The sequence below is a fragment of the Cherax quadricarinatus genome, chromosome 45 (assembly GCF_038502225.1).
Source record: "Cherax quadricarinatus isolate ZL_2023a chromosome 45, ASM3850222v1, whole genome shotgun sequence".
Taxonomy (NCBI): Eukaryota; Metazoa; Arthropoda; class Malacostraca; order Decapoda; family Parastacidae; genus Cherax; species Cherax quadricarinatus.
Window position 1 is genome coordinate 4,399,426 of NC_091336.1, and position 20,582 is coordinate 4,420,007.

Genomic DNA, 20,582 nt, shown 5'->3' on the forward strand with positions numbered 1-20,582 from the left:
GAGTAAAAGAAAGGTAAAGAGAGTGGTGAGAGAGTGCAAAAGGAGAGCAGATGATAGAGTGGGAGAGGCACTGTCAAGAAATTTTAATGAAAATAAGAAAAAATTTTGGAGTGAGTTAAACAAGTTAAGAAAGCCTAGGGAAAATATGGATTTGTCAGTTAAAAACAGAGTAGGGGAGTTAGTAGATGGGGAGATGGAGGTATTGGGAAGATGGCGAGAATATTTTGAGGAACTTTTAAATGTTAAGGAAGAAACAGAGGCAGTAATTTCATGCACTGGTCAGGGAGGTATACCATCTTTTAGGAGTGAAGAAGAGCAGAATGTAAGTGTGGGGGAGGTACGTGAGGCATTACGTAAAATGAAAGGGGGTAAAGCAGCTGGAACTGATGGGATCATGACAGAAATGTTAAAAGCAGGGGGGGATATAGTGTTGGAGTGGTTGGTACTTTTGTTTAATAAATGTATGAAAGAGGGGAAGGTACCTAGGGATTGGCAGAGAGCATGTATAGTCCCTTTATATAAAGGGAAAGGGGACAAAAGAGACTGTAAAAATTATAGAGGAATAAGCTTACTGAGTATACCAGGAAAAGTGTACGGTAGGGTTATAATTGAAAGAATTAGAGGTAAGACAGAATGTAGGATTGCGGATGAGCAAGGAGGTTTTAGAGTGGGTAGGGGATGTGTAGATCAGGTGTTTACATTGAAGCATATATGTGAACAGTATTTAGATAAAGATAGGGAAGTTTTTATTGCATTTATGGATTTAGAAAAGGCATATGATAGAGTGGATAGAGGAGCAATGTGGCAGATGTTGCAAGTATATGGAATAGGTGGTAAGTTATTAAATGCTGTAAAGAGTTTTTATGAGGATAGTGAGGCTCAGGTTAGGGTGTGTAGAAGAGAGGGAGACTACTTCCCGGTAAAAGTAGGTCTTAGACAGGGATGTGTAATGTCACCATGGTTGTTTAATATATTTATAGATGGGGTTGTAAAGGAAGTAAATGCTAGGGTGTTCGGGAGAGGGGTGGGATTAAATTATGGGGAATCAAATTCAAAATGGGAATTGACACAGTTACTTTTTGCTGATGATACTGTGCTTATGGGAGATTCTAAAGAAAAATTGCAAAGGTTAGTGGATGAGTTTGGGAATGTGTGTAAAGGTAGAAAGTTGAAAGTGAACATAGAAAAGAGTAAGGTGATGAGGGTGTCAAATGATTTAGATAAAGAAAAATTGGATATCAAATTGGGGAGGAGGAGTATGGAAGAAATGAATGTTTTCAGATACTTGGGAGTTGACGTGTCGGCGGATGGATTTATGAAGGATGAGGTTAATCATAGAATTGATGAGGGAAAAAAGGTGAGTGGTGCGTTGAGGTATATGTGGAGTCAAAAAACGTTATCTATGGAGGCAAAGAAGGGAATGTATGAAAGTATAGTAGTACCAACACTCTTATATGGGTGTGAAGCTTGGGTGGTAAATGCAGCAGCGAGGAGACGGTTGGAGGCAGCGGAGATGTCCTGTTTAAGGGCAATGTGTGGTGTAAATATTATGCAGAAAATTCGGAGTGTGGAAATTAGGAGAAGGTGTGGAGTTAATAAAAGTATTAGTCAGAGGGCAGAAGAGGGGTTGTTGAGGTGGTTTGGTCATTTAGAGAGAATGGATCACAGTAGAATGACATGGAAAGCATATAAATCTATAGGGGAAGGAAGGCGGGGTAGGGGTCGTCCTCGAAAGGGTTGGAGAGAGGGGGTAAAGGAGGTTTTGTGGGTAAGGGGCTTGGACTTCCAGCAAGCGTGCGTGAGCGTGTTAGATAGGAGTGAATGGAGACGAATGGTACTTGGGACCTGACGATCTGTTGGAGTGTGAGCAGGGTAATATTTAGTGAAGGGATTCAGGGAAACCGGTTATTTTCATATAGTCAGACTTGAGTCCTGGAAATGGGAAGTACAATGCCTGCACTTTAAAGGAGGGGTTTGGGATATTGGCAGTTTGGAGGGATATGTTGTGTATCTTTATATGTTTATGCTTCTAGACTGTTGTATTCTGAGCACCTCTGCAAAAACAGTGATAATGTGCGAGTGTGGTGAAAGTGTTGAATGATGATGAAAGTATTTTCTTTTTGGGGATTTTCTTTCTTTTTTGGGTCACCCTGCCTCGGTGGGAGACGGCCGACTTGTTGAAAAAAAAAAAAAAAATTTTCAGCCGTTTTGTGGTCCAAACTGGCAGCCTCACCATGCCTTACCACACTGTGTATGCCACTATGGTTCTTAAATCTCTCAAACCAACCTTTGCTGGCCTTAAATTCACTCACATCACCACTAGTTGCAGGCATTTCTTTACCAGATCGTCTTGCAACTGCCTTGCCTTTTCACAAATAATCGACGTCATAAGACTATCTCCTGCTAATTGTTTCTCGTTTATCCACACCAATAATAACTTCTCAACCTCTTCGAGTACTGGTGATCTCATTTTTGTCAGCATATTTACCCCTTTGTAGCAACAGCATCCTTGTTATTCTTTTTCTTGGCCACGATGGAAGCTATGGTTGTATGGGGTTTGTTATACATCCTGGCCAGTTCGGCCATACGTACTCCACTTTCATATTGTTCAATGATGTTTTTCTTAAATTCAATCGTATTTCTCACCTTCTTTACCAAAGGCTTGGCACTAGGAGCTTTCTTTGGAGCCATGGTAGCTTATTTAGTAGTTGCAAGCACTAAAATGAATGGAATATTATGAAATATTTCGTATGAGCAAGTGAGGGGACCGTTGCTCACCGGTAAACAATGCCACACTGGCTGGGAATGGAGGCCGGGGCGGCTCAGAGCGTGAGTATGTGTCCCGGACGAATGACTGTTCACGAGTCAATCTACAATTAGAGAGCCAATGTTTTGACGAAAATATCGTTACGATTTCCGAAAATTACGACTAGCGAGCCCTACGATTATCGAGGGACCACTGTATAATGTATACTGTATAAGTGTACACTCATTGTATTCAACACAATAACTGCACTAATTTGTTTATCATTATATTGCTTAAAAAACTTGTTTACAAGTTTATTGTAAACAAAATGATGAAAATATTAGTGCGGTTGTTGTGTTGAACACAATGGTACCATATAGTACCATATGGTACAATGGTACCATATGATACAATGGTACCATATGGTGCAAAGGTACCTTATGGTACCATATGGTGCAGTGGTACCATATGGTACATTGTACCATACAGTACAATGATACCATATGGTTCATTGTACCATATGGTACTATATGGTACTATATGGTACTGTTGTATTCAACACAATAAACACACTAATATTTTCATCATTATTTTGTTTACAATAATTGTTTACAACAAAAATATGCAAAAATGTTGTATATTAGTAATGTTCTATTATATATTTACAAATGTACAGCCACTCGACATGTTCCTTGAGGTGGATGACAAAGCACTTAGTCTTGGAAACTGCTGAGTCAGTAGCTAGCTTGCGTCGCCACTCACTTAGTCTTGGCTGGTGTCTCATGCCACCAACACCTCCTGTTGACCATATGGTACATGGTATCATATGTTACAGGGTACCAGAAACTGCTGAGTCAGTAGCTAGCTTATGTCGCCACTCACTTAGTCTTGGCTGATGTCTCATGCCACCAACACCTCCTGTTGACCATATGGTACATGGTATCATATGTTACAGGGTACCATATGGTACATTGTACTATATGGTATAGGGTACCATACAGTACAGGATAACATATGGTGCAGGGTACCATATGGTGCAGGGTACCATATGGTACAGGGTACCATAAGGTACAGGGTGCCATACGGCACAGGGTACCATAAGGTACAGGGTACCATATGGTACAGGACACCATATGGTACAGATACAGGGATAACTATGGAAATAAGTGAACCTGACTTTTTTGGGCTATCCTAGTTTTTTTTTTACATATGCTGCTATGTATGATAATCCATGTAATTGTATTTCTGTACACCTGAATAAACTTACTCAAGCGCATGTGGCATCGTAAGTGAGTTTATTTAGGTATACACAAATAAATTTACATAGAATATTATACTTAGCAGCATATGTTTGGAGAACCTAGGATAACCCAAAAAAGTCAGACAGACGTATTTCCATTAGGGTCCCTGAACCCTGTGCTATATGGTATAATGTACCATATGGTATAATGTACCATATGGTATAATGTACCATATGGTATAATGTACCATTACCTGGAGTTTACCTGGAGAGAGTTCCGGGGGTCAACGCCCCCGCGGCCCGGTCTGTGACCAGGCCTCCTTAGGTCAGTGTCCCAGGATGCGACCCACACCAGTCGACTAACACCCAGGTACCCATTTTACTGATGGGGAACATAGACAACAGGTTGAAAGAAACACGTCCAATGTTTCTACTCTGGCTGGGAATTGAACCCAGGCCCTCGCCGTGTGAAGCGAGAGCGTTAACCACCAGGCCACCAGAGCCCTACCATATGGTACAATGTACCATATGCCACATTGTATCATTGTACCACATGATACCATTGTATGACACGGCACCTTTGTACCATATGGTACCATCGTACCATATGGTACCATTGTACCATATGGTACAATGGTACCATATGGTTCAAAACCATAGAATTCCTCTTCAGCTCCACTTCCATCAGTCTTAGAACTGTAAGTTGTGAAGAGGAGAGTCAGAATTCGCCTGGAGAGTGAGTGGGGAGTGAGAGCTTCCTTGCCGCCAGGCATGATGAACAAAGCTACTTTGCTGGTGTTCCCACAATGCCATGTGGGCGTCCAAATTTTTTCTATAGTGCGCACACTGACCACCCAGACCCATTCTCTCAGATGTAGGCCTACCTGCCTTCTTGTGCTAAATTTGACGCCGCTAGAATTTTGGCATAGATCTACGGTTTGGACCCTCAATGTAAAGCTGTAGATCTACAGCACAGACCCTGAAAGGGTTAATGTACACAATACATTATGGAATACAATCTCAAAAAAAAAAAGAAAAAAAGAAAATGATATCTTATTACTGTTATGTTTTGCATTCCTGTCGCTTCATATTAGCATTGCTGTAATAAAAGACAAAATTTTATTACACAAATAACCCACACATAGGAGATTGAAACGTAATACAGCCTCTCAATCTGACTTGGACCATTGACTAGTCACATAGATGCACGAGGGGAAGGGAACCAGTATATATACAAGAGGGGGCAGGGTCAGGAGTAGTAGAACAAGAGGAGGTAGTAGTACAAGTACTCCTCATGTAACGACCTACTTGTTTAATGACCACTCGAACTTATGACCAGCTCTCCAACCACTATGAAAACCTAAGTAATGTATTAGAGCTGATTTCCTCTATTCTATTTATTACAGTATAGAGTACACTACTGTATAAACATTTAAAAATATGCTAAAAATGTTATAAATGGTGCAAAGGTGACATAAAAATAATATGTAAAGATGGTTGATACAAACCCACTACCAGTACAGTATGCTTCTCATTTAATGACCCATTCACTTACCGACCTACTCTTAGAAGCGAAACTCGGTCATTAAGGGAGGAGTACCTGTATATTGTTTCTTCTTACTTTATAAGTGTTAATTTTATTATTCCAGACAGCTGCAGACGGTGTGGTCAGTGCAGATGATACTTTACGGCTGACAGGCAATCTTGATAATATTGTATCATCTTCAGATGATGATGAAGAAAAGGAAGTTACATCAAAAGTCAAGAAAACAGACGATGAGGAACAGAAGATTTACAAAATCCCAAAGATCACCCAGGCTCATTATGGTAAGATATTTTAACTGGCAACTGTTAAGGAAATTTAAGTACCATAAAATTCTTGCATTGCTAAAGACAAGTGCTTTAGTGAAAGTTCTTATTTCTTTTATGTCTTTCTTAAATTGTTGAACTTATGATTTTTAAGCCAGACTTAGCCTAATTTCTGATATATTTTGGCTTTCCAGTAATTTACTGTAATTTAACTTTCAGGAATTGTTAAAAGATCTGGTTAGAATATCAAGACAGTGTAGATGTGCTGGCTATTTACATTGTTTCATTAGAAGTAATGCTAGCACTCTGAAGGATGGATGGGGATGTTACAGTTTGGAGGGCCATTTGAACTGTGATGTCAGCTCCCTTCTCAAGACAGTGATTGAATGAATGACAGTGAAAGGGTTTTCTCTGTCAGGTCACCTTACCTTGGTGGGAGATGGCTGGTGTTAAAAAAAAAAAAAGTCAGTCTGGAACATGTACAGCACAAGTCACCAACCTTTTTGTTCAAGTGGACCACAAAATTTTAAATTTGTATAATGGCCATTTTTCAGAATTGAAGTGAGATGCAGATCTTTCTTCTTCTTTCAACAAACCGGCCGTATCCCACCGAGGCTGGTTGGCCCAAAAAGAAAAACAAAAGTTTCTCTTTTTAAATTTAGTAATTTATACAGGAGAAGGGGTTACTAGCCCCTTGCTCCCGGCATTTTAGTCGCCTCTTACAACACGCATGGCTTACGAAGGAATTCTGTTCCACTTTCCCATAGAGATAAGAGGAAATAAACAAGAACAAGAACTAGAAAGAAAATAGCAGAAAACCCAGAGGGGTGTGTATATATATGCTTGTACATGTATGTGTAGTGTGACCTAAGTGTAAGTAGAAGTAGCAAGACATACCTGAAATCTTGCATGTTTATGAGACAAAAAAAGGACACCAGCAATCCTAACATCATGTAAATCAGTTACAGGCTTTTGTTTCACACTCACTTGGCAGGACGGTAGTACCTCCCTGGGTGGTTGCTGTCTACCAACCTACTACCTACTGAGATGCAGATGTGATTATTTAATGCCCAACATTTCAACCAAAATTAAAGTAAAAATTAACCACAATACTGATTTCATTAGTAAATAAATAAACTTAATATAAAAACTTATTGACTTTTGTGATTGGCTTATGTAATTCTTGATTGGAAATTAACTTTGCTTTGTGTCTGCAGATTAGTCAGTTCTGATGCATCTTGAAGGCCACACAAAATCGGCTAAAGGGTTGAGAGTTGATGACCCAATGTAAAGCAGTGTGACCTGGTATTTTGTTAAATTCATTAACTGTGTGTTAATTTCTGTATTGAATTAATAAATATTAAACAAGTTCAGCCCTCTTATCCCCCTTAGCTGATAATTTAAATTATAATGATGATTATCAGCTAAAGGGGTGGAAGAGGACTGAACCTGTTGAATATTAAAAATTTAATATAGAAATTAACATAGTTAATCACCATATTGATTAGTTATTTTGTGAAACTTAAAGTTTATGAACAAAGTGTCAAGAATGAATACCTTTGATGGGTTTCAAAAACAAATTCTGCTGCAGTACATATTATGCCAGATTTCCCTAGTAATTGATCAAAGCTCTTATTACCTTCAGCATGCAGACCTGCATAACTGTCTCAGCCTGAGTTGATGAGGCACTGCCTGTAGATATTTGTCTAGTTTTCTCTTAAGGATTTCTATTTTTGTACCCTCATTATTTCTTGTAGTACTGTATTTGCTGGAAGACAGTTAAGGTGTTATCAACCTTGAACAGTTATTTTTTCTAACTGTGCTTAATACATCTCTATATTTTATTGGGTGTAACTTAAAATTCTTCTCATATCTAGGTTCCATGCTTGTGAATATTTTTGATTGTGAAATCTCATTTTTTCTATAAAGTATTGTATATTTCAAGGACTTTGGGCTGGACCTAACAGCTCATACATTTTAGTGTTTGTGCTAGCACTAAAGGATATCTGTATACTATATACCTTTGATTTAATTTTACTTGCTTAAATCCCTTGCCTTGAAAGGTGATATTAGAAGAGAGCAGTATTCTTAAAATGAGAACATTGTTTGAATTAATATTTTTACTAGCCCCCTATAATTTTTATGACTTTGGCTGCAATTTCTTTGTTCTGCTCACTAAACATTGTAGGTTTCCTAAGCTCTTTTTACTTGCTCTGAACTAAATTTTTTTTTATCTTCTACTTGTTTTGAGTATTCATTCTTTTTAATTAAAGCAGATGGACTTGATCACAGTAGAAGGCTTATTTTCTGTTGCCAAATGGAAGACTTTATAGTTCTACAGTATTTCGGGGTCTCCTACCAAGTCAAAAAAAAAAAAAAAATATTAATGTACCGGCGGTCTCCCTCAGAGATAGGGTGACCAGAAAAAGACTTTCACTATCATTCATTCTATCATTGTCTTGCCAGAGATGCATAGACACTACAGTTCAAATGTCCCTCCAAACTGCAAATATCCCCACCACTGCTGTATATGCATATGGTATAATTTTGCATTAAACTTGCAGATGGAGAAGCGAAAAAAAATGAAGCAAAGGAAAAAGCCAGGCGTAGAACTCTGAATTCTAGTATGCTGCGTGATGCTCTCTTGGAACACACTGAGGACCCAGAAGTTGTGTACAACAATGATGTCCTCAAGCAGAGGGCCATAAAAAAACGCAGGGAGCTTGAAGTGTAAGACAGCCTTTAGGAGTCCATGAGATAATAATTACACTTAAATGTATCTTATGTTTATATGGTCAATATGTATATGATATATGAATAGTTGTACTTATTCTTACTGCCTTTAAATTTTTTTTCTTTTTCATATTTTTTTTTACTTTAATGTGCCATTATAATCTCTTAAATTTAGTTTTGCATCTTGTGTAAAATATTCATTTTGTGTTCAGACCAATACAATACAGCCTCTCCTCACTTAACGATGGAGTTCCGTTCCTAAGACCACGTCAGTAAATGAATTTGTTGCTAAGTGAGGAGCATACTATAATGGTAGTGGGTTTGTGTCAGCCATCTTTGATATTGTTTTAATGTCTCCTTTGCACCATTTATAACATTTCTGGTATATTATTAAATGTTTATACAGTAGTGTACTTTTTTTTTTTTTCAACAAGTCGGCCGTCTCCCACCGAGGCAGGGTGACCCAAAAAGAAAGAAAATCCCCAAAAAGAAAATACTTTCATCATCATTCAACACTTTCACCTCACTCACACATAATCACTGTTTTTGCAGAGGTGCTCAGAACACAACAGTTTAGAAGTATATACAGTGGTCCCTCGTTTTTTGTAATTAATCCGTTCCTGGAGCCGTTACTACAAACGAAATTTACGATTTGCGAATCAATTTTCCCCATAAGAAATAATGTAAATACAATTAATCCGTTCCTGACACCCAGAAGTATTAAAACAAAAAATTTTTTTACATGAAATATACATATAGTACATAAACAATACAATGGGAAATGATGAATGAAACATTAACAGCATAACACATACCTTTATTGGAGATTCTTCTTTGTGTATGGGAGACTGGAGGAGGAGAGAGATTGGATTGTTTACAGTTTGGAAGGGGAATCCCCTTCCAGCAACACCTCAGGTACCAATTGCTTCTCTGGGGTTGCTTCTCTTCTCTGTTTCTTAATGCCACTAGGACCACCTTGAGAGTCACTCTAGCCCTGTCTCGCAAAGTAACTGTGGAGAGAGCTCTGTTTCTGGCGTCTCTTTAACACTTCCCGAAAATGGCCCAAGACTTTGTCACTGTACATATTTCTCACCTTCTTTACCACAGGCTTGGCACTAGGAGCTTTCTTTGGAGCCATGGTAGCTTGTTTAGTACTTGCAAGCACTAAAATGAGTGGAATATTATGAAATATTTCGTAGGAGCACTTGAGGGGACCTTCACTCACTGGTAAACAATGCCAGACTGGCTGGGTAGGGAGGCCACCCCGGCTCACACCGTGCGTACGCGTCCCGGACGAACTACTATTCGCGAGTCAACCTATGAAAAGCGAGTCCATGTTTATACAAAAATACCCCTATGATTGGCGAAATTTACGATTGCCGAGAACTACGAAAAGCGAGGGACCACTGTACGTATAAAGATACACAATGTATCCCTCCAACCTGCCAATATCTCAAACCCCTTCTTTAAAGTGCAGGCATTGTACTTCCCATTTCCAGGACTCAAGTTTAGTTATATAAAATAACCGGTTTCCCTGAATCCCTTCACTAAATATTATCCTGCTCACACTCCAACAGCTCGTCAGGTCCCAAATACCATTTATCTCCATTCACTCCTATCTACCACGCTCACGCAAGCTTGCTGGAAGTCCAAACCCCTCGCCCACAACACCTCCTTTACCCCCTCCCTCCAACCTTTTCGAGGACGACCCCTACCCTGCCTTCCTTACCCTACAGATTTATACGCTCTCCATGTCATTCTACTTTGATCCATTCTCTCTAAATGACCAAACCACCTCAACAAACCCTCTTCAGCCTTCTGACTAATACTTTTATTAACTCCACACCTTCTTCTAATTTCCACACTCCGAATTTTCTGCATAATATTTACACCACACATTGCCCTTAGACAGGACATCTCCACTGCCTCCAACTGCCTCCTTGTTGCAGCATTTACAACCCAAGCTTCACACCCATATAAGAGTGTTGGTACTACTATACTTTCATACATTCCCTTCTTTGCCTCCATAGATAATATTTTTTGCCTCCACATATACCTCAGTGCACCACTCACCTTTTTTCCTTCATCAATTCTATGATTAACCTCATCCTTCATAAATCCATCCGCTGATACGTCAACTCCCAAATATTTGAAAACATTCACTTCTTCCATACTCCTCCCCAATTTGATATCCAATTTTTCTTTATCTAAATCATTTGATACTCTCATCACCTTACTCTTTTCTATGTTCACTTTCAACTTTCTACCTTTACACACATTCTCAAACTCATCCACTAACCTTTGCAATTTTTCTTTAGAATCTCCCATCAGCACAGTATCATCAGCAAAAAGTAACTGTGTCACTTCCCATTTTGTATTTAATTCCCCATAATTTAATCCCACCCCTCTCCCAAACACCCTAGCATTTACTTCTTTTACAACCCCATCTATAAATATATTAAACAACCATGGTGACATTACATATCCCTGTGTAAGACCTACTTTTACCGGGAAATAGTCTTCCTCTCTTCTACACACCCTAACCTGAGCCTCACTATCTTCATAAAACTCTTTACAGCATTTAGTAACTTACCACCTATTCTAAATCCATAAATGCAATAAAAACTTCCCTACCTTTATCTAAATACTGTTCACATATATGCTTCAATGTAAACACTTGATCTACACTTCCCCTACCCACTCTAAAACCTCCTTGCTCATCCGCAATTCTACATTCTGTCTTACCTCTAATTTTTTCAGTAATAACCCTACCGTATATTGTAATAAACAGAATAGAGAAAATCGGCTCTAATATACAGTGGAACCTCAAATATAGAACTTTCTTCGGTCCAGAAGGCTGTTCAAGTGTCGCTACCGAACGAATTTATTCCCATCAGGAATAATGTAAATTAGATTAGTCCATTTCAGACCCTCAAAAATACACTTATAAAAGCACTTACAAAAATACACTTACATAATGGGTTGAGTTGGGAGCAGTTCGATTTTTGAGGTTCCACTGTACACTATTTAGGTATGCATACTTGTCAGAGAGTCCATCGTAAGTCTGTGTTGTTGGTAAATGAGTACGTTGCTAAGTGAGGGGAGACTGTACATTGTTTAATTTTTCTTGAACTTAGCAGTATATAGTTTTTCTTACATAACTTAATTGTGATTTTCCTCTTATAAATATCTGATAATTCTATTTTTATAGGTTTGAAGAGGAGAACATGATCAGGAAAGTGGTGAGTCGACGTGACAAAGCTGCCATGCGACAGATGACCACACTAGGCACAATGGGGTCTGAGATCTTAGGTTTTAACACTATGGATGCTCTACAGCATGATTATGACCCCTCAGCTCCAGCAGCCAAAAGACAAAAGACAGGAAAGTCTTCAAAAAGCAAAGGAAAAGGGAAATTTAAGGGCAAAAAAGGTTAGACCATCCATTTAATTGTTATACAGATGAACTAATTAACTTAGCACTGTTTAAAATCTCTGTTGTACCTAAGCTTTGAGTGTTGAGGCATCCTTTCAACACATTCTGTTGCTTCAGTTTTTTACATGGATATTAATTAAATTTCAAGACAACTAAACCAGTATGTGGATTTTTTTTAGCTAGTTTTTCAGATGCTTCTTCAAAAGTTTAATATTGAAGAGGTAATTTCCCTGACTGATAAAATCTTATTTGAAGCCACCCTAGGCTTTAAAGACAACACAGCATTAAATGAAGCTTTATTTAAGCTTCACTGTAAATTTACAAAATGGTACCTGTTAAAGTTCCACCATAAATTAAGATCTTTTCATTTTGCCATACTCAGAATTATTGTAGCATATTCATTTTAGTAATAACATTTCTGATTGACCTAGGTAGTAGGTTGGTAGACAGCAACTGCCCAGGGAGGTACCACCGTCCTGCCAAGTGAGTGTAAAACGGAAGCCTGTAATTGTTTTACACGATGGTAGGATTGCTGGTGTCTTTTTTTTTTTTCTGTCTCATACACATGCAAGATTTCAGGTACGTCTTGCTACTTCTACTTACACTTGGGTCACACTACACATACATGTACAAGCATATATGTACACACCCCTCTGAGTTTTCTTCTGTTTTCTTTCTAGTTCTTGTTCTTGTTTATTTCCTCTTACCTCCATGGGGAAGTGGAACAGAATTCGTCCTCCGTAAGCCATGCGTGTTGTAAGAGGCGACTAAAATGCCGGGAGCAAGGGGCTAGTAACCCCTTCTCCTGTATATATTACTAAATGTAAAAGGAGAAACTTTCGTTTTCCTTTTGGGCCACCCTGCCTCGGTGGGATACGGCCGGTGTGTTGAAAGAAGAAAGATTTCTGATTGAATGATTGCGGTTGATAGGGGTTTAAACTACATGTTAATTTTATACATTTAAATTTATTGGTAAATAACAATAATTAGTGGTTAATTAATAATGAACTTTCATGCAATGTATTTGCTATGTGAATAATTTTTTTTTAAACTATACTTTTCCTTTCAGGGTTCAAGAAGCAAAAGCACAGATTCTAGAGTAACAGCGAATCTCCACCTCCTGCATTATTTCGGGTTTTTATGCAGTTCTAAATTTCTTTTGAATGGATAACACTTGCTGTTAAATGTGAAGAGTTGTTGGAATATCTCTGTACTTTCATATACAAAGAGCTGGCAATTCATTTTAAATTCTAACAGGCTAATTAGATTTATCCAGTTGTCTGTTAAAGCCCTAGCATTATGTATGGTAAATGTAGAGTTAAATAAGCATTTCAACTAATGTCTGCTTTCATTTATTCTTGTACACACATTGTACTAAAGAATTGGTGCTACCCTCCCTTTTTTTTTTTTTCAACAAGTCGGCCGTCTCCCTCACCTTTCCCAGAGCAATACATTGCCTCTGTGAGTTAAAAGCTCCCTTGAGCTATTTTTTTTTTTTTTTTGTATTTACTCATTGGATGTTTCCCACCAAGGCAGGGTGACCCGAAAAAGAAGAAACACTTTCATCATCATTCACTTCATCACTTGCCAGAGGCCTGCTGTTACTACAGTTAAAGAACTGCAAAGTATCAACACCCCTCCTTCAGAGTGCATGCACTGTACTTTCCACCTCCAGGACTCAAGTCCAGCTAACCAATTTCCCTGAATCCCTTCATAAATGCTACATTTTTCACATTTCAACAGCACATCAAGTCATAAAAAACCATTTGCCTCCACTTGCTCCTGTGTAACAAGCTCATGCATGCTTGCTGGAAGTCCAACCCCCTTGCACACAAAACCTCCATTCCCCTCCCTCCAAATTTTCATAGGACGACCCCTCCCCTGCCTTCCTTCCACTACAAATTTATATGCTCTCCAAGTCATTCTATTTTGTTCCACCCTCTCTAAATGTCCAAACCATCTCAACAACCTTTCCTCTGGCCTCCGGATAATACTTTCAAAAACCCTGCACCTCTTAACATCCATGCTATGGATTCTCCTCATTATATTCACACCACGCATTCACCTCAGACACAATATCTCCACTGCCTTCAACCTTCTTGTTGCAATATTCACCACCCATGCTTCACACCCACATAAGAGCGTTGGTACCACTATACTCTCATATATTCCCCTCTTTGCTTTTAAAGAAAATAGTCTTTGTCTCCACAGACTCCCCAGTGCTCACTCACCTTTTCTCTCATCAATTCTATGATTCACCTCGTCTTTCATAGACCCATCTGCTGACAAGTCCATTCCCAAATATCTAAATACATTCACTTCCTCCATACTCCCTCCAGTCTGATATCCAATCTTTCATTACCTCAATTTTTTATGATCCTCACCACTTTACTCTTTCCTACATTCACTTTTAATTTCCTCCTTTTACATACCCTTCCAAACTCATTCACCAACCTCTGCAGCTTCTCTTCAGAATCTCCCAAAAGCTGTGTCATCAGCAAAAAGCAACTGTGACAGCTCGCACTTTGTGTTAGATTCTTTATCTCTCAATCGCACACCTCTTGCCAATACATGAGCATTTCTCTTACAACCCCATCTATAAATATGTTGAACAACCATAGTGACATCACACATCCCTGTTTAAGGCCTACTATTACTGGGAAATAATCTCCCTCTTTCCTACATACTCTAACCTGAGCCTCACTATCCTTGTAAAAATTCTTAACTGCTTTCAGTAACCTACCACCTATTCCATACATTTGCAACATCTACCAAATTGCTCTCCTATCCACCCTATCATATGCCTTTCCCAAATCCATAAATGCAACGAAAAACCTTTTCACCCCTAGCTAAATACTGTTCACCTATATGCTTCACTTGGTCAGCACACCCCGTACCCTTCTTAAGCCTTAAACTGTCCAAACGTAGATCTACATTCACTCGCGTGGCACTCCAAATATTTTGAAAAAAAAAAAAAATAGGTTTTTTCTTTTAAAATGAAGAGCACATTTTTCTACATGTTATAGGATTAAAAAAAAAAATTTTAGGGTCAGTACTTACCGAGATATAAGACCGTGAAGTTGGCTGTGGATGCTCACCTGACGGCAACATCGATTCCTGCCACCTGCAGAAGTGTTGCTGATATACTTTTTTTTCTCGTTTTTATTTTAGATACCCTGGCATATACTACCTTGAAGCATGTTATGAAAGGCATCTCTATACTGTTGACAGCCCAGTGACATTTGATAAATACCCACTGCTCTAGCTAACTCTCGCTGTATTTGTTATCACTGTTACACACAAGCATGTCTTGTCTCGCTGTCTATTTATCTGTCTGTCTATGTCTATCTGTCTCTGTCTGTCTGTCTCTGCTTATCTTTCTGTCTGCCAGGAGTACATTATATGTATATCACACTCCTTGAAGAATCATGTTATGACATCTGTTATCAGCTCGGTGACATTTGATAAATGGGTGCTTGGGGAGCCCTGGCTTTATTTGTTTTCACTGATACCCACAAACATGTTTCTGTCTATCTGTCTGTCTGTTTATCTATCTATCTGTCTGTCTATCTTTGCCTGGAATTTTTGGGTTATCCTAGGTAATTTACACTATGTATAATAACTGTACTTATGTGTACATGTGAGACAGAGATATAGATAGACAGAGATATAGATAAACAGATATATACATAGACAGAGATATAGATAGACAGAAATATAGACAGATAGAGATATAGACAGAGAGACAGCCAGAGACAGTCAAAGCAAACAGCTGGCCACCCTGCCAAATACATAAGAACATAAGAAAGAAGGTACACTGCAGCAGGCCTACTGGTCCATGCAAGGCAGGTACATGTCGCCCCACCTCTGGCTTAGACCAATGACCTACCTAGTCAGGTCACATCCATTGAAGGAAGGAGCATGACATCAGACCTAGTAGCACAAGCTAGTCAGGTCCAACTCACACCCACCCACACTCACTCATGTATTTATCTAACCTATTTTTACTTTCCTCTTAAAGTGGGAGTGTTAATGCGACATGGCATCAGTGAATCCCTGGTGTTTGCCACGCTACTTGATCTAGCTGGCACTCAATTGAATTTGTGCTCCCACGAGGTACTAAGTGCTCCCAGATATTTTTAATAGTGTGCACACTGAGTGCACAGACCCATTCTTTCATGTCTAGGCGACTCAAGCCTATTGTGCCAAATTTGAAGGAATGAAAAATAAAACGTTGATCTACATTTGGAGTGCTACGCGTGCAAACGTAGATCTATGTTTGGACAGTTTAAAGGTTAAAGCCTCCTTGTTCATCTGCGATCCTGCTGTCTGTCTTACTTTTAACCCTTTTGAGGTTAGTCCCGTTGTATTATGGCTTTGAAGCCTGTGCTGGTCCTGTAGTATGCCATGAGCTCAGCTCACTCATAGTAGTAAATTTGGGCCTATATATGAGAGAATGGGTTAATGTATGCATCATATAAAAAAATCCTGGAACATGCAGTGCATAATGAGAAAAAACTGCAACACTGTTTTGGTTTCAAACAGCAAATTTGCCATGTATTTTTGTGTTTTTTTATGGTTGTATTCTCAGCTTTTTGGTCTCATTTGATAGAATGGAAGATATGTTACAGAAATAGAGATAATTTTGATTAGTTTCAGGACTGAAAGTTGCTTGAAATTGAGCTCAAAATAGTGGAAATGTTCAGTTGTTGCCGATATTCCAGAGTACACAGATGATGTCACTTGTCCAGTAAGCATCCAACTAGCCAGTCTAGTACACATTTAGGAATGCATTGACATTATTTATACAATTACAGTGGTACCTTGACTTACAAGTGCCCCAACTTACGAGTTTTCCAAGTCACGAGCTGTCGCTCGGTAGATATTTTGCTTTGAGTTGCAAGCCAAAATCTGAGTTACAAGCGAGCTTCAGATACGCTGCCACTCGCAGGAGATACCAAGGAAATTTCAAAAACCTCGATAATAACCAATGTGTAACATCCTTTTAATTTTGATACCACTGGTAGTGTCATCCTGCCAGAATGTTCTATAACCTGTGCCCTAAGTAAAGAGCAACAATTCTGGAACACTGTAATACATGTTCGGCAGGCCGGCTGTTTGGCTTGTCAGCTGGCTGGCTGGCTGGCTGGCTGTATCTAGTATCTCTGTCTCTGTCTATCTGTATATCTGTCTATCTCTATCTCACAGGTACATACACATAAATACAGTTATACATAGTGTAAATTACCTAGGATAACCCAAAAAATCCAGACAAAGTGCTGTACTATGCTTGTAGATATAAAGCATAATGAGCATGACTGGCAAGTAATACACATTTTTACTTGTTCTGCATAGTGTGTAATACCTGTTGGTTCATGAGCAGCTCTCTCTCTGAGACAGAGAGACAAGTAGAGAGACAGGAAGACAGAAACACAGGCAGACAGAAAGATAAGCAGAGACAGAAATAAATATAGACAGAGCTAGACAGACAGATAAACAGAAACAGACAGACATGTTTATGTGTAACAGTGAAAAATAAATCCTAGGCAGTGCATGATCATCAAATGTCACTCCACTGCTGCACTGTCAGCAGTGGAGTGACACTCATCTTATACAGTGGACCCCCACATAACGATTACCTCCGAATGCGACCAATTATGTAAGTGTATTTAAGTAAGTGCGTTTGTACGTGTATGTTTGGGGGTCTGAAATGGACTAATCTACTTCAAAATATTTCTTATGGGAACAAATTCGGTCAGTACTGGCACCTGAACATACTTCTGGAGTGAAAAAATATTGTTAACTGGGGGTCCACTGTACTGTGCTTCAAGGAGTTTCATACATACTCCTGCATTTCTAAAACATTGCTGGGACCTGTCAAATATGGCAATTATCATATCTTATTTATAAATGCATTTTTCTTATTTAAAAACTCATAACAAAAAATTGGGGTGGTTTTTTGGGTCCTCTTTGGCATTTTCTTCCAAAAGAGGCCTGTTTCGTCACAATTGAACACTTGTTCAGGTTTCAGTCCTTCAGCCTCTATGTACTCCTTGAATTCACTTACGAATTTTGTAGCTGCAATTTTGTCCAAACTGGCAGCCTCACCATGCCTTATCACACTGTGTATGCCACTACAGTTCTTAACCCTTTGAGGGTTTTCATCGTACTAGTACGTCTTACGCGTAGGGGTTTTTGACGTACTAGTACTCATAAATTCTAGCGGCCTCAAATCTAGTGGGAGAAAGCTGGTAGGCCTTCATATGAAAGAATGGGTCTGTGTGGTCAGTGTGCACAGTCTAAAAAAAATCCTGCAGCACACAGTGCATAATGAGAAAAAAAAAACTTTGACCATTTTTTTTTAATAAATCAGCGACTTTGCAGTGTATTTTCGTATGGTATTTATTGTTGTATTCTAGTTTTCTTGGTCTCATTTTATAGAATGGAAGACATATTACAGAAATTGCGATGATTTTGACTGGTTTTACAAAGAAAGGTTCCTTGAAATTGAGCTCAAAGTAGCAGAAATGTTCGATTTTTACCAAATTTCAAAAGTAAACAAATCGTGCCAAGCGTGCAATACACGTCAACTGGTGAGTCTAATATTCTTTCACAAGTGCACCAATAATATTTATACCATTTTTTACACTAATGCAGTAGTCTGCATAACAGTAAATTTTATATTTTTTGTGAAAATAAAAATTCAAAGTGGAAAGCAAAAGAATATAAGAGGGGCCTTGAGACGTGACTAATGACTAGAGGAAATGTCATTTTAGTGCCAGGATTGTCTTTCTTGTTTATTCTGGACCCTATTCGGAAATTGGCATCTTTTGAAATTTGTGTGAAATTGGCAAAATTGCTAAATTCTGACCACTGTACTGGATAGTTGCATTTCATAAATGAGTGGTTTCTTGCACCCATTCGATAGAAAAAATGGAGTTCTAGCGAAATATTCATGTTTTTTGTAGACTAGTACAGTGAAATTGGCTGAAAATGGGGCTCAAAGTGGGCAAAATCGCCGATCCGTAAACATCGCCGAGACCGCTAACTTTGCGAGAGCATAATTCCTTAAGTTTTCTATCAAATTTCAAACTTTTGGTGTCTTTATGATCGGGAAAAGATTCTCTATCTTTTCATAAGAGAAAATAATTTTTTTTTTTTTTTAAATTTGGCCGACCCTGAGAACGAGTTTCGGAGAGGGCCTGTCGACCCTCAAAGGGTTAAATCTCTCAAACCAACCTTTGCTGGCCTTAAATTCACAAATATCAGTACTCGTTACAGGCAATTTCTTTATCAGATCGTCATGCAACTGCCTAGCCTTTTCACAAATAATCGACGTCATAAGTTTATCTCCTGCTAATTGTTTCTCTCGTTTATCCACACCAATAATAACTTCTCAACCTCTTCGAGTACTGGTGATCTCATTTTTGTCAGCATATTTACCCCCTTTGCAACAACAGCTTCCTTGATTTCCTTTTTCTTGGCCACGATGGAAGATATGGTTGTACGGGATTTGTTATGCATCCTGGCCAGTTCGGCCACACATACGCCACTTTCATATTGTTCAATGATGTTTTTCTTAAATTCAATTGTATTTCTCACCTACTTTGCCAAAGACTTGGCACTAGGAGCTTTCTTTGGAGCTATGGTAGATTATTTAGCACTTGCAAGCACTAAAATGCATGGAATATTATGAAATATTTCGTATGAACAAGTGAGGGGACCGTCACTCACTGGTAAACAGTAGCACACTGGCTGGGAAGGGAGGCCGAGGCGGCTCAGAGCCGTGAGTATGCGTCCAAGACGAATGACAATTAGCGAGTCAACCGACCATTTGTGAGCCAATGTTTGGACGAAAATAACACGACGATTTCCGATAAGGACGACTAATGAGCCCGACGATTATCGAGGGACCACTGTATCGCTGAGGTTGCTAACTTCACGAGAGTGTAATTCCGTAAGTTTTCCATCAAATTTCGTTCTTTTGGTATCATTACCATCGGGAAAAGGTTCTCTATCATTTCATAAGAATTTTTTTTTTTTTTTTTTTTCAAAATTTTTTTCGACACCAGGAGACACCTCAGGATTTGGGGTTGCGACAGTCAAGGGGTTAAACCACCAAATAAGAGGCAAAGTACTTTTATCTTTACCTTTTAAAGTGCACAGATTTCAGGAGTGATAAATAAGCAAAGGCTTCTTAAAAGCAATCACCTGACTTACTAGCATGCAGAAGCAAAACTTAGCAATTCCTATATACCTTGAATCCAGGTGTAGCCTTCTTTTGCTTTTAGGTTCTCTAGATATTAACTTCTTCCAAAATATGCCTTTCTCAACATTAAACACTTTCTCAGTCATGTAGTGCATGAGGGAACTAGCCCACTCTTTATCAAAGTGGTTTAAATAGCAAATTACTGAATATGCAAAATATGGCTTTGCGAATTATGAGAGTACAGTAACCTTATCCATAGATTTGGTTTCTTTGCTTTCAGTTATCCACTGGTTACTATGGCCTAAATATAACCTTAATATTGCTTAGTAATGACAATTCTTCAAAGCCTATGTGAAGCCATGAAGTGCTTCCCGTCAGTGAAAAAGTGTTAATTCTCGACTTGTGCGTAA

At 38.8% G+C, this 20,582-nt stretch overlaps 1 protein-coding gene across 6 annotated transcripts in view; it reads left to right on the forward strand.

The window, feature by feature from the left end:
- The window catches only part of LOC128694916 (neuroguidin), a 44,486-nt gene extending 31,184 nt beyond the window's left edge, over window positions 1-13,302 (forward strand). For all 6 annotated transcript variants that reach the window (XM_053785287.2, XM_053785290.2, XM_053785291.2 and 3 more), the window contains 4 exons: window positions 5,636-5,813; window positions 8,360-8,525; window positions 11,740-11,960; window positions 13,033-13,302. In XM_053785287.2, coding sequence (XP_053641262.1) covers window positions 5,636-5,813; window positions 8,360-8,525; window positions 11,740-11,960; window positions 13,033-13,061 — 594 coding nt within the window. In that variant the 3' untranslated portion in view covers window positions 13,062-13,302. The remainder of the gene's footprint in view (window positions 1-5,635; window positions 5,814-8,359; window positions 8,526-11,739; window positions 11,961-13,032) is intronic.
- Window positions 13,303-20,582: the final 7,280 nt, after the last annotated feature.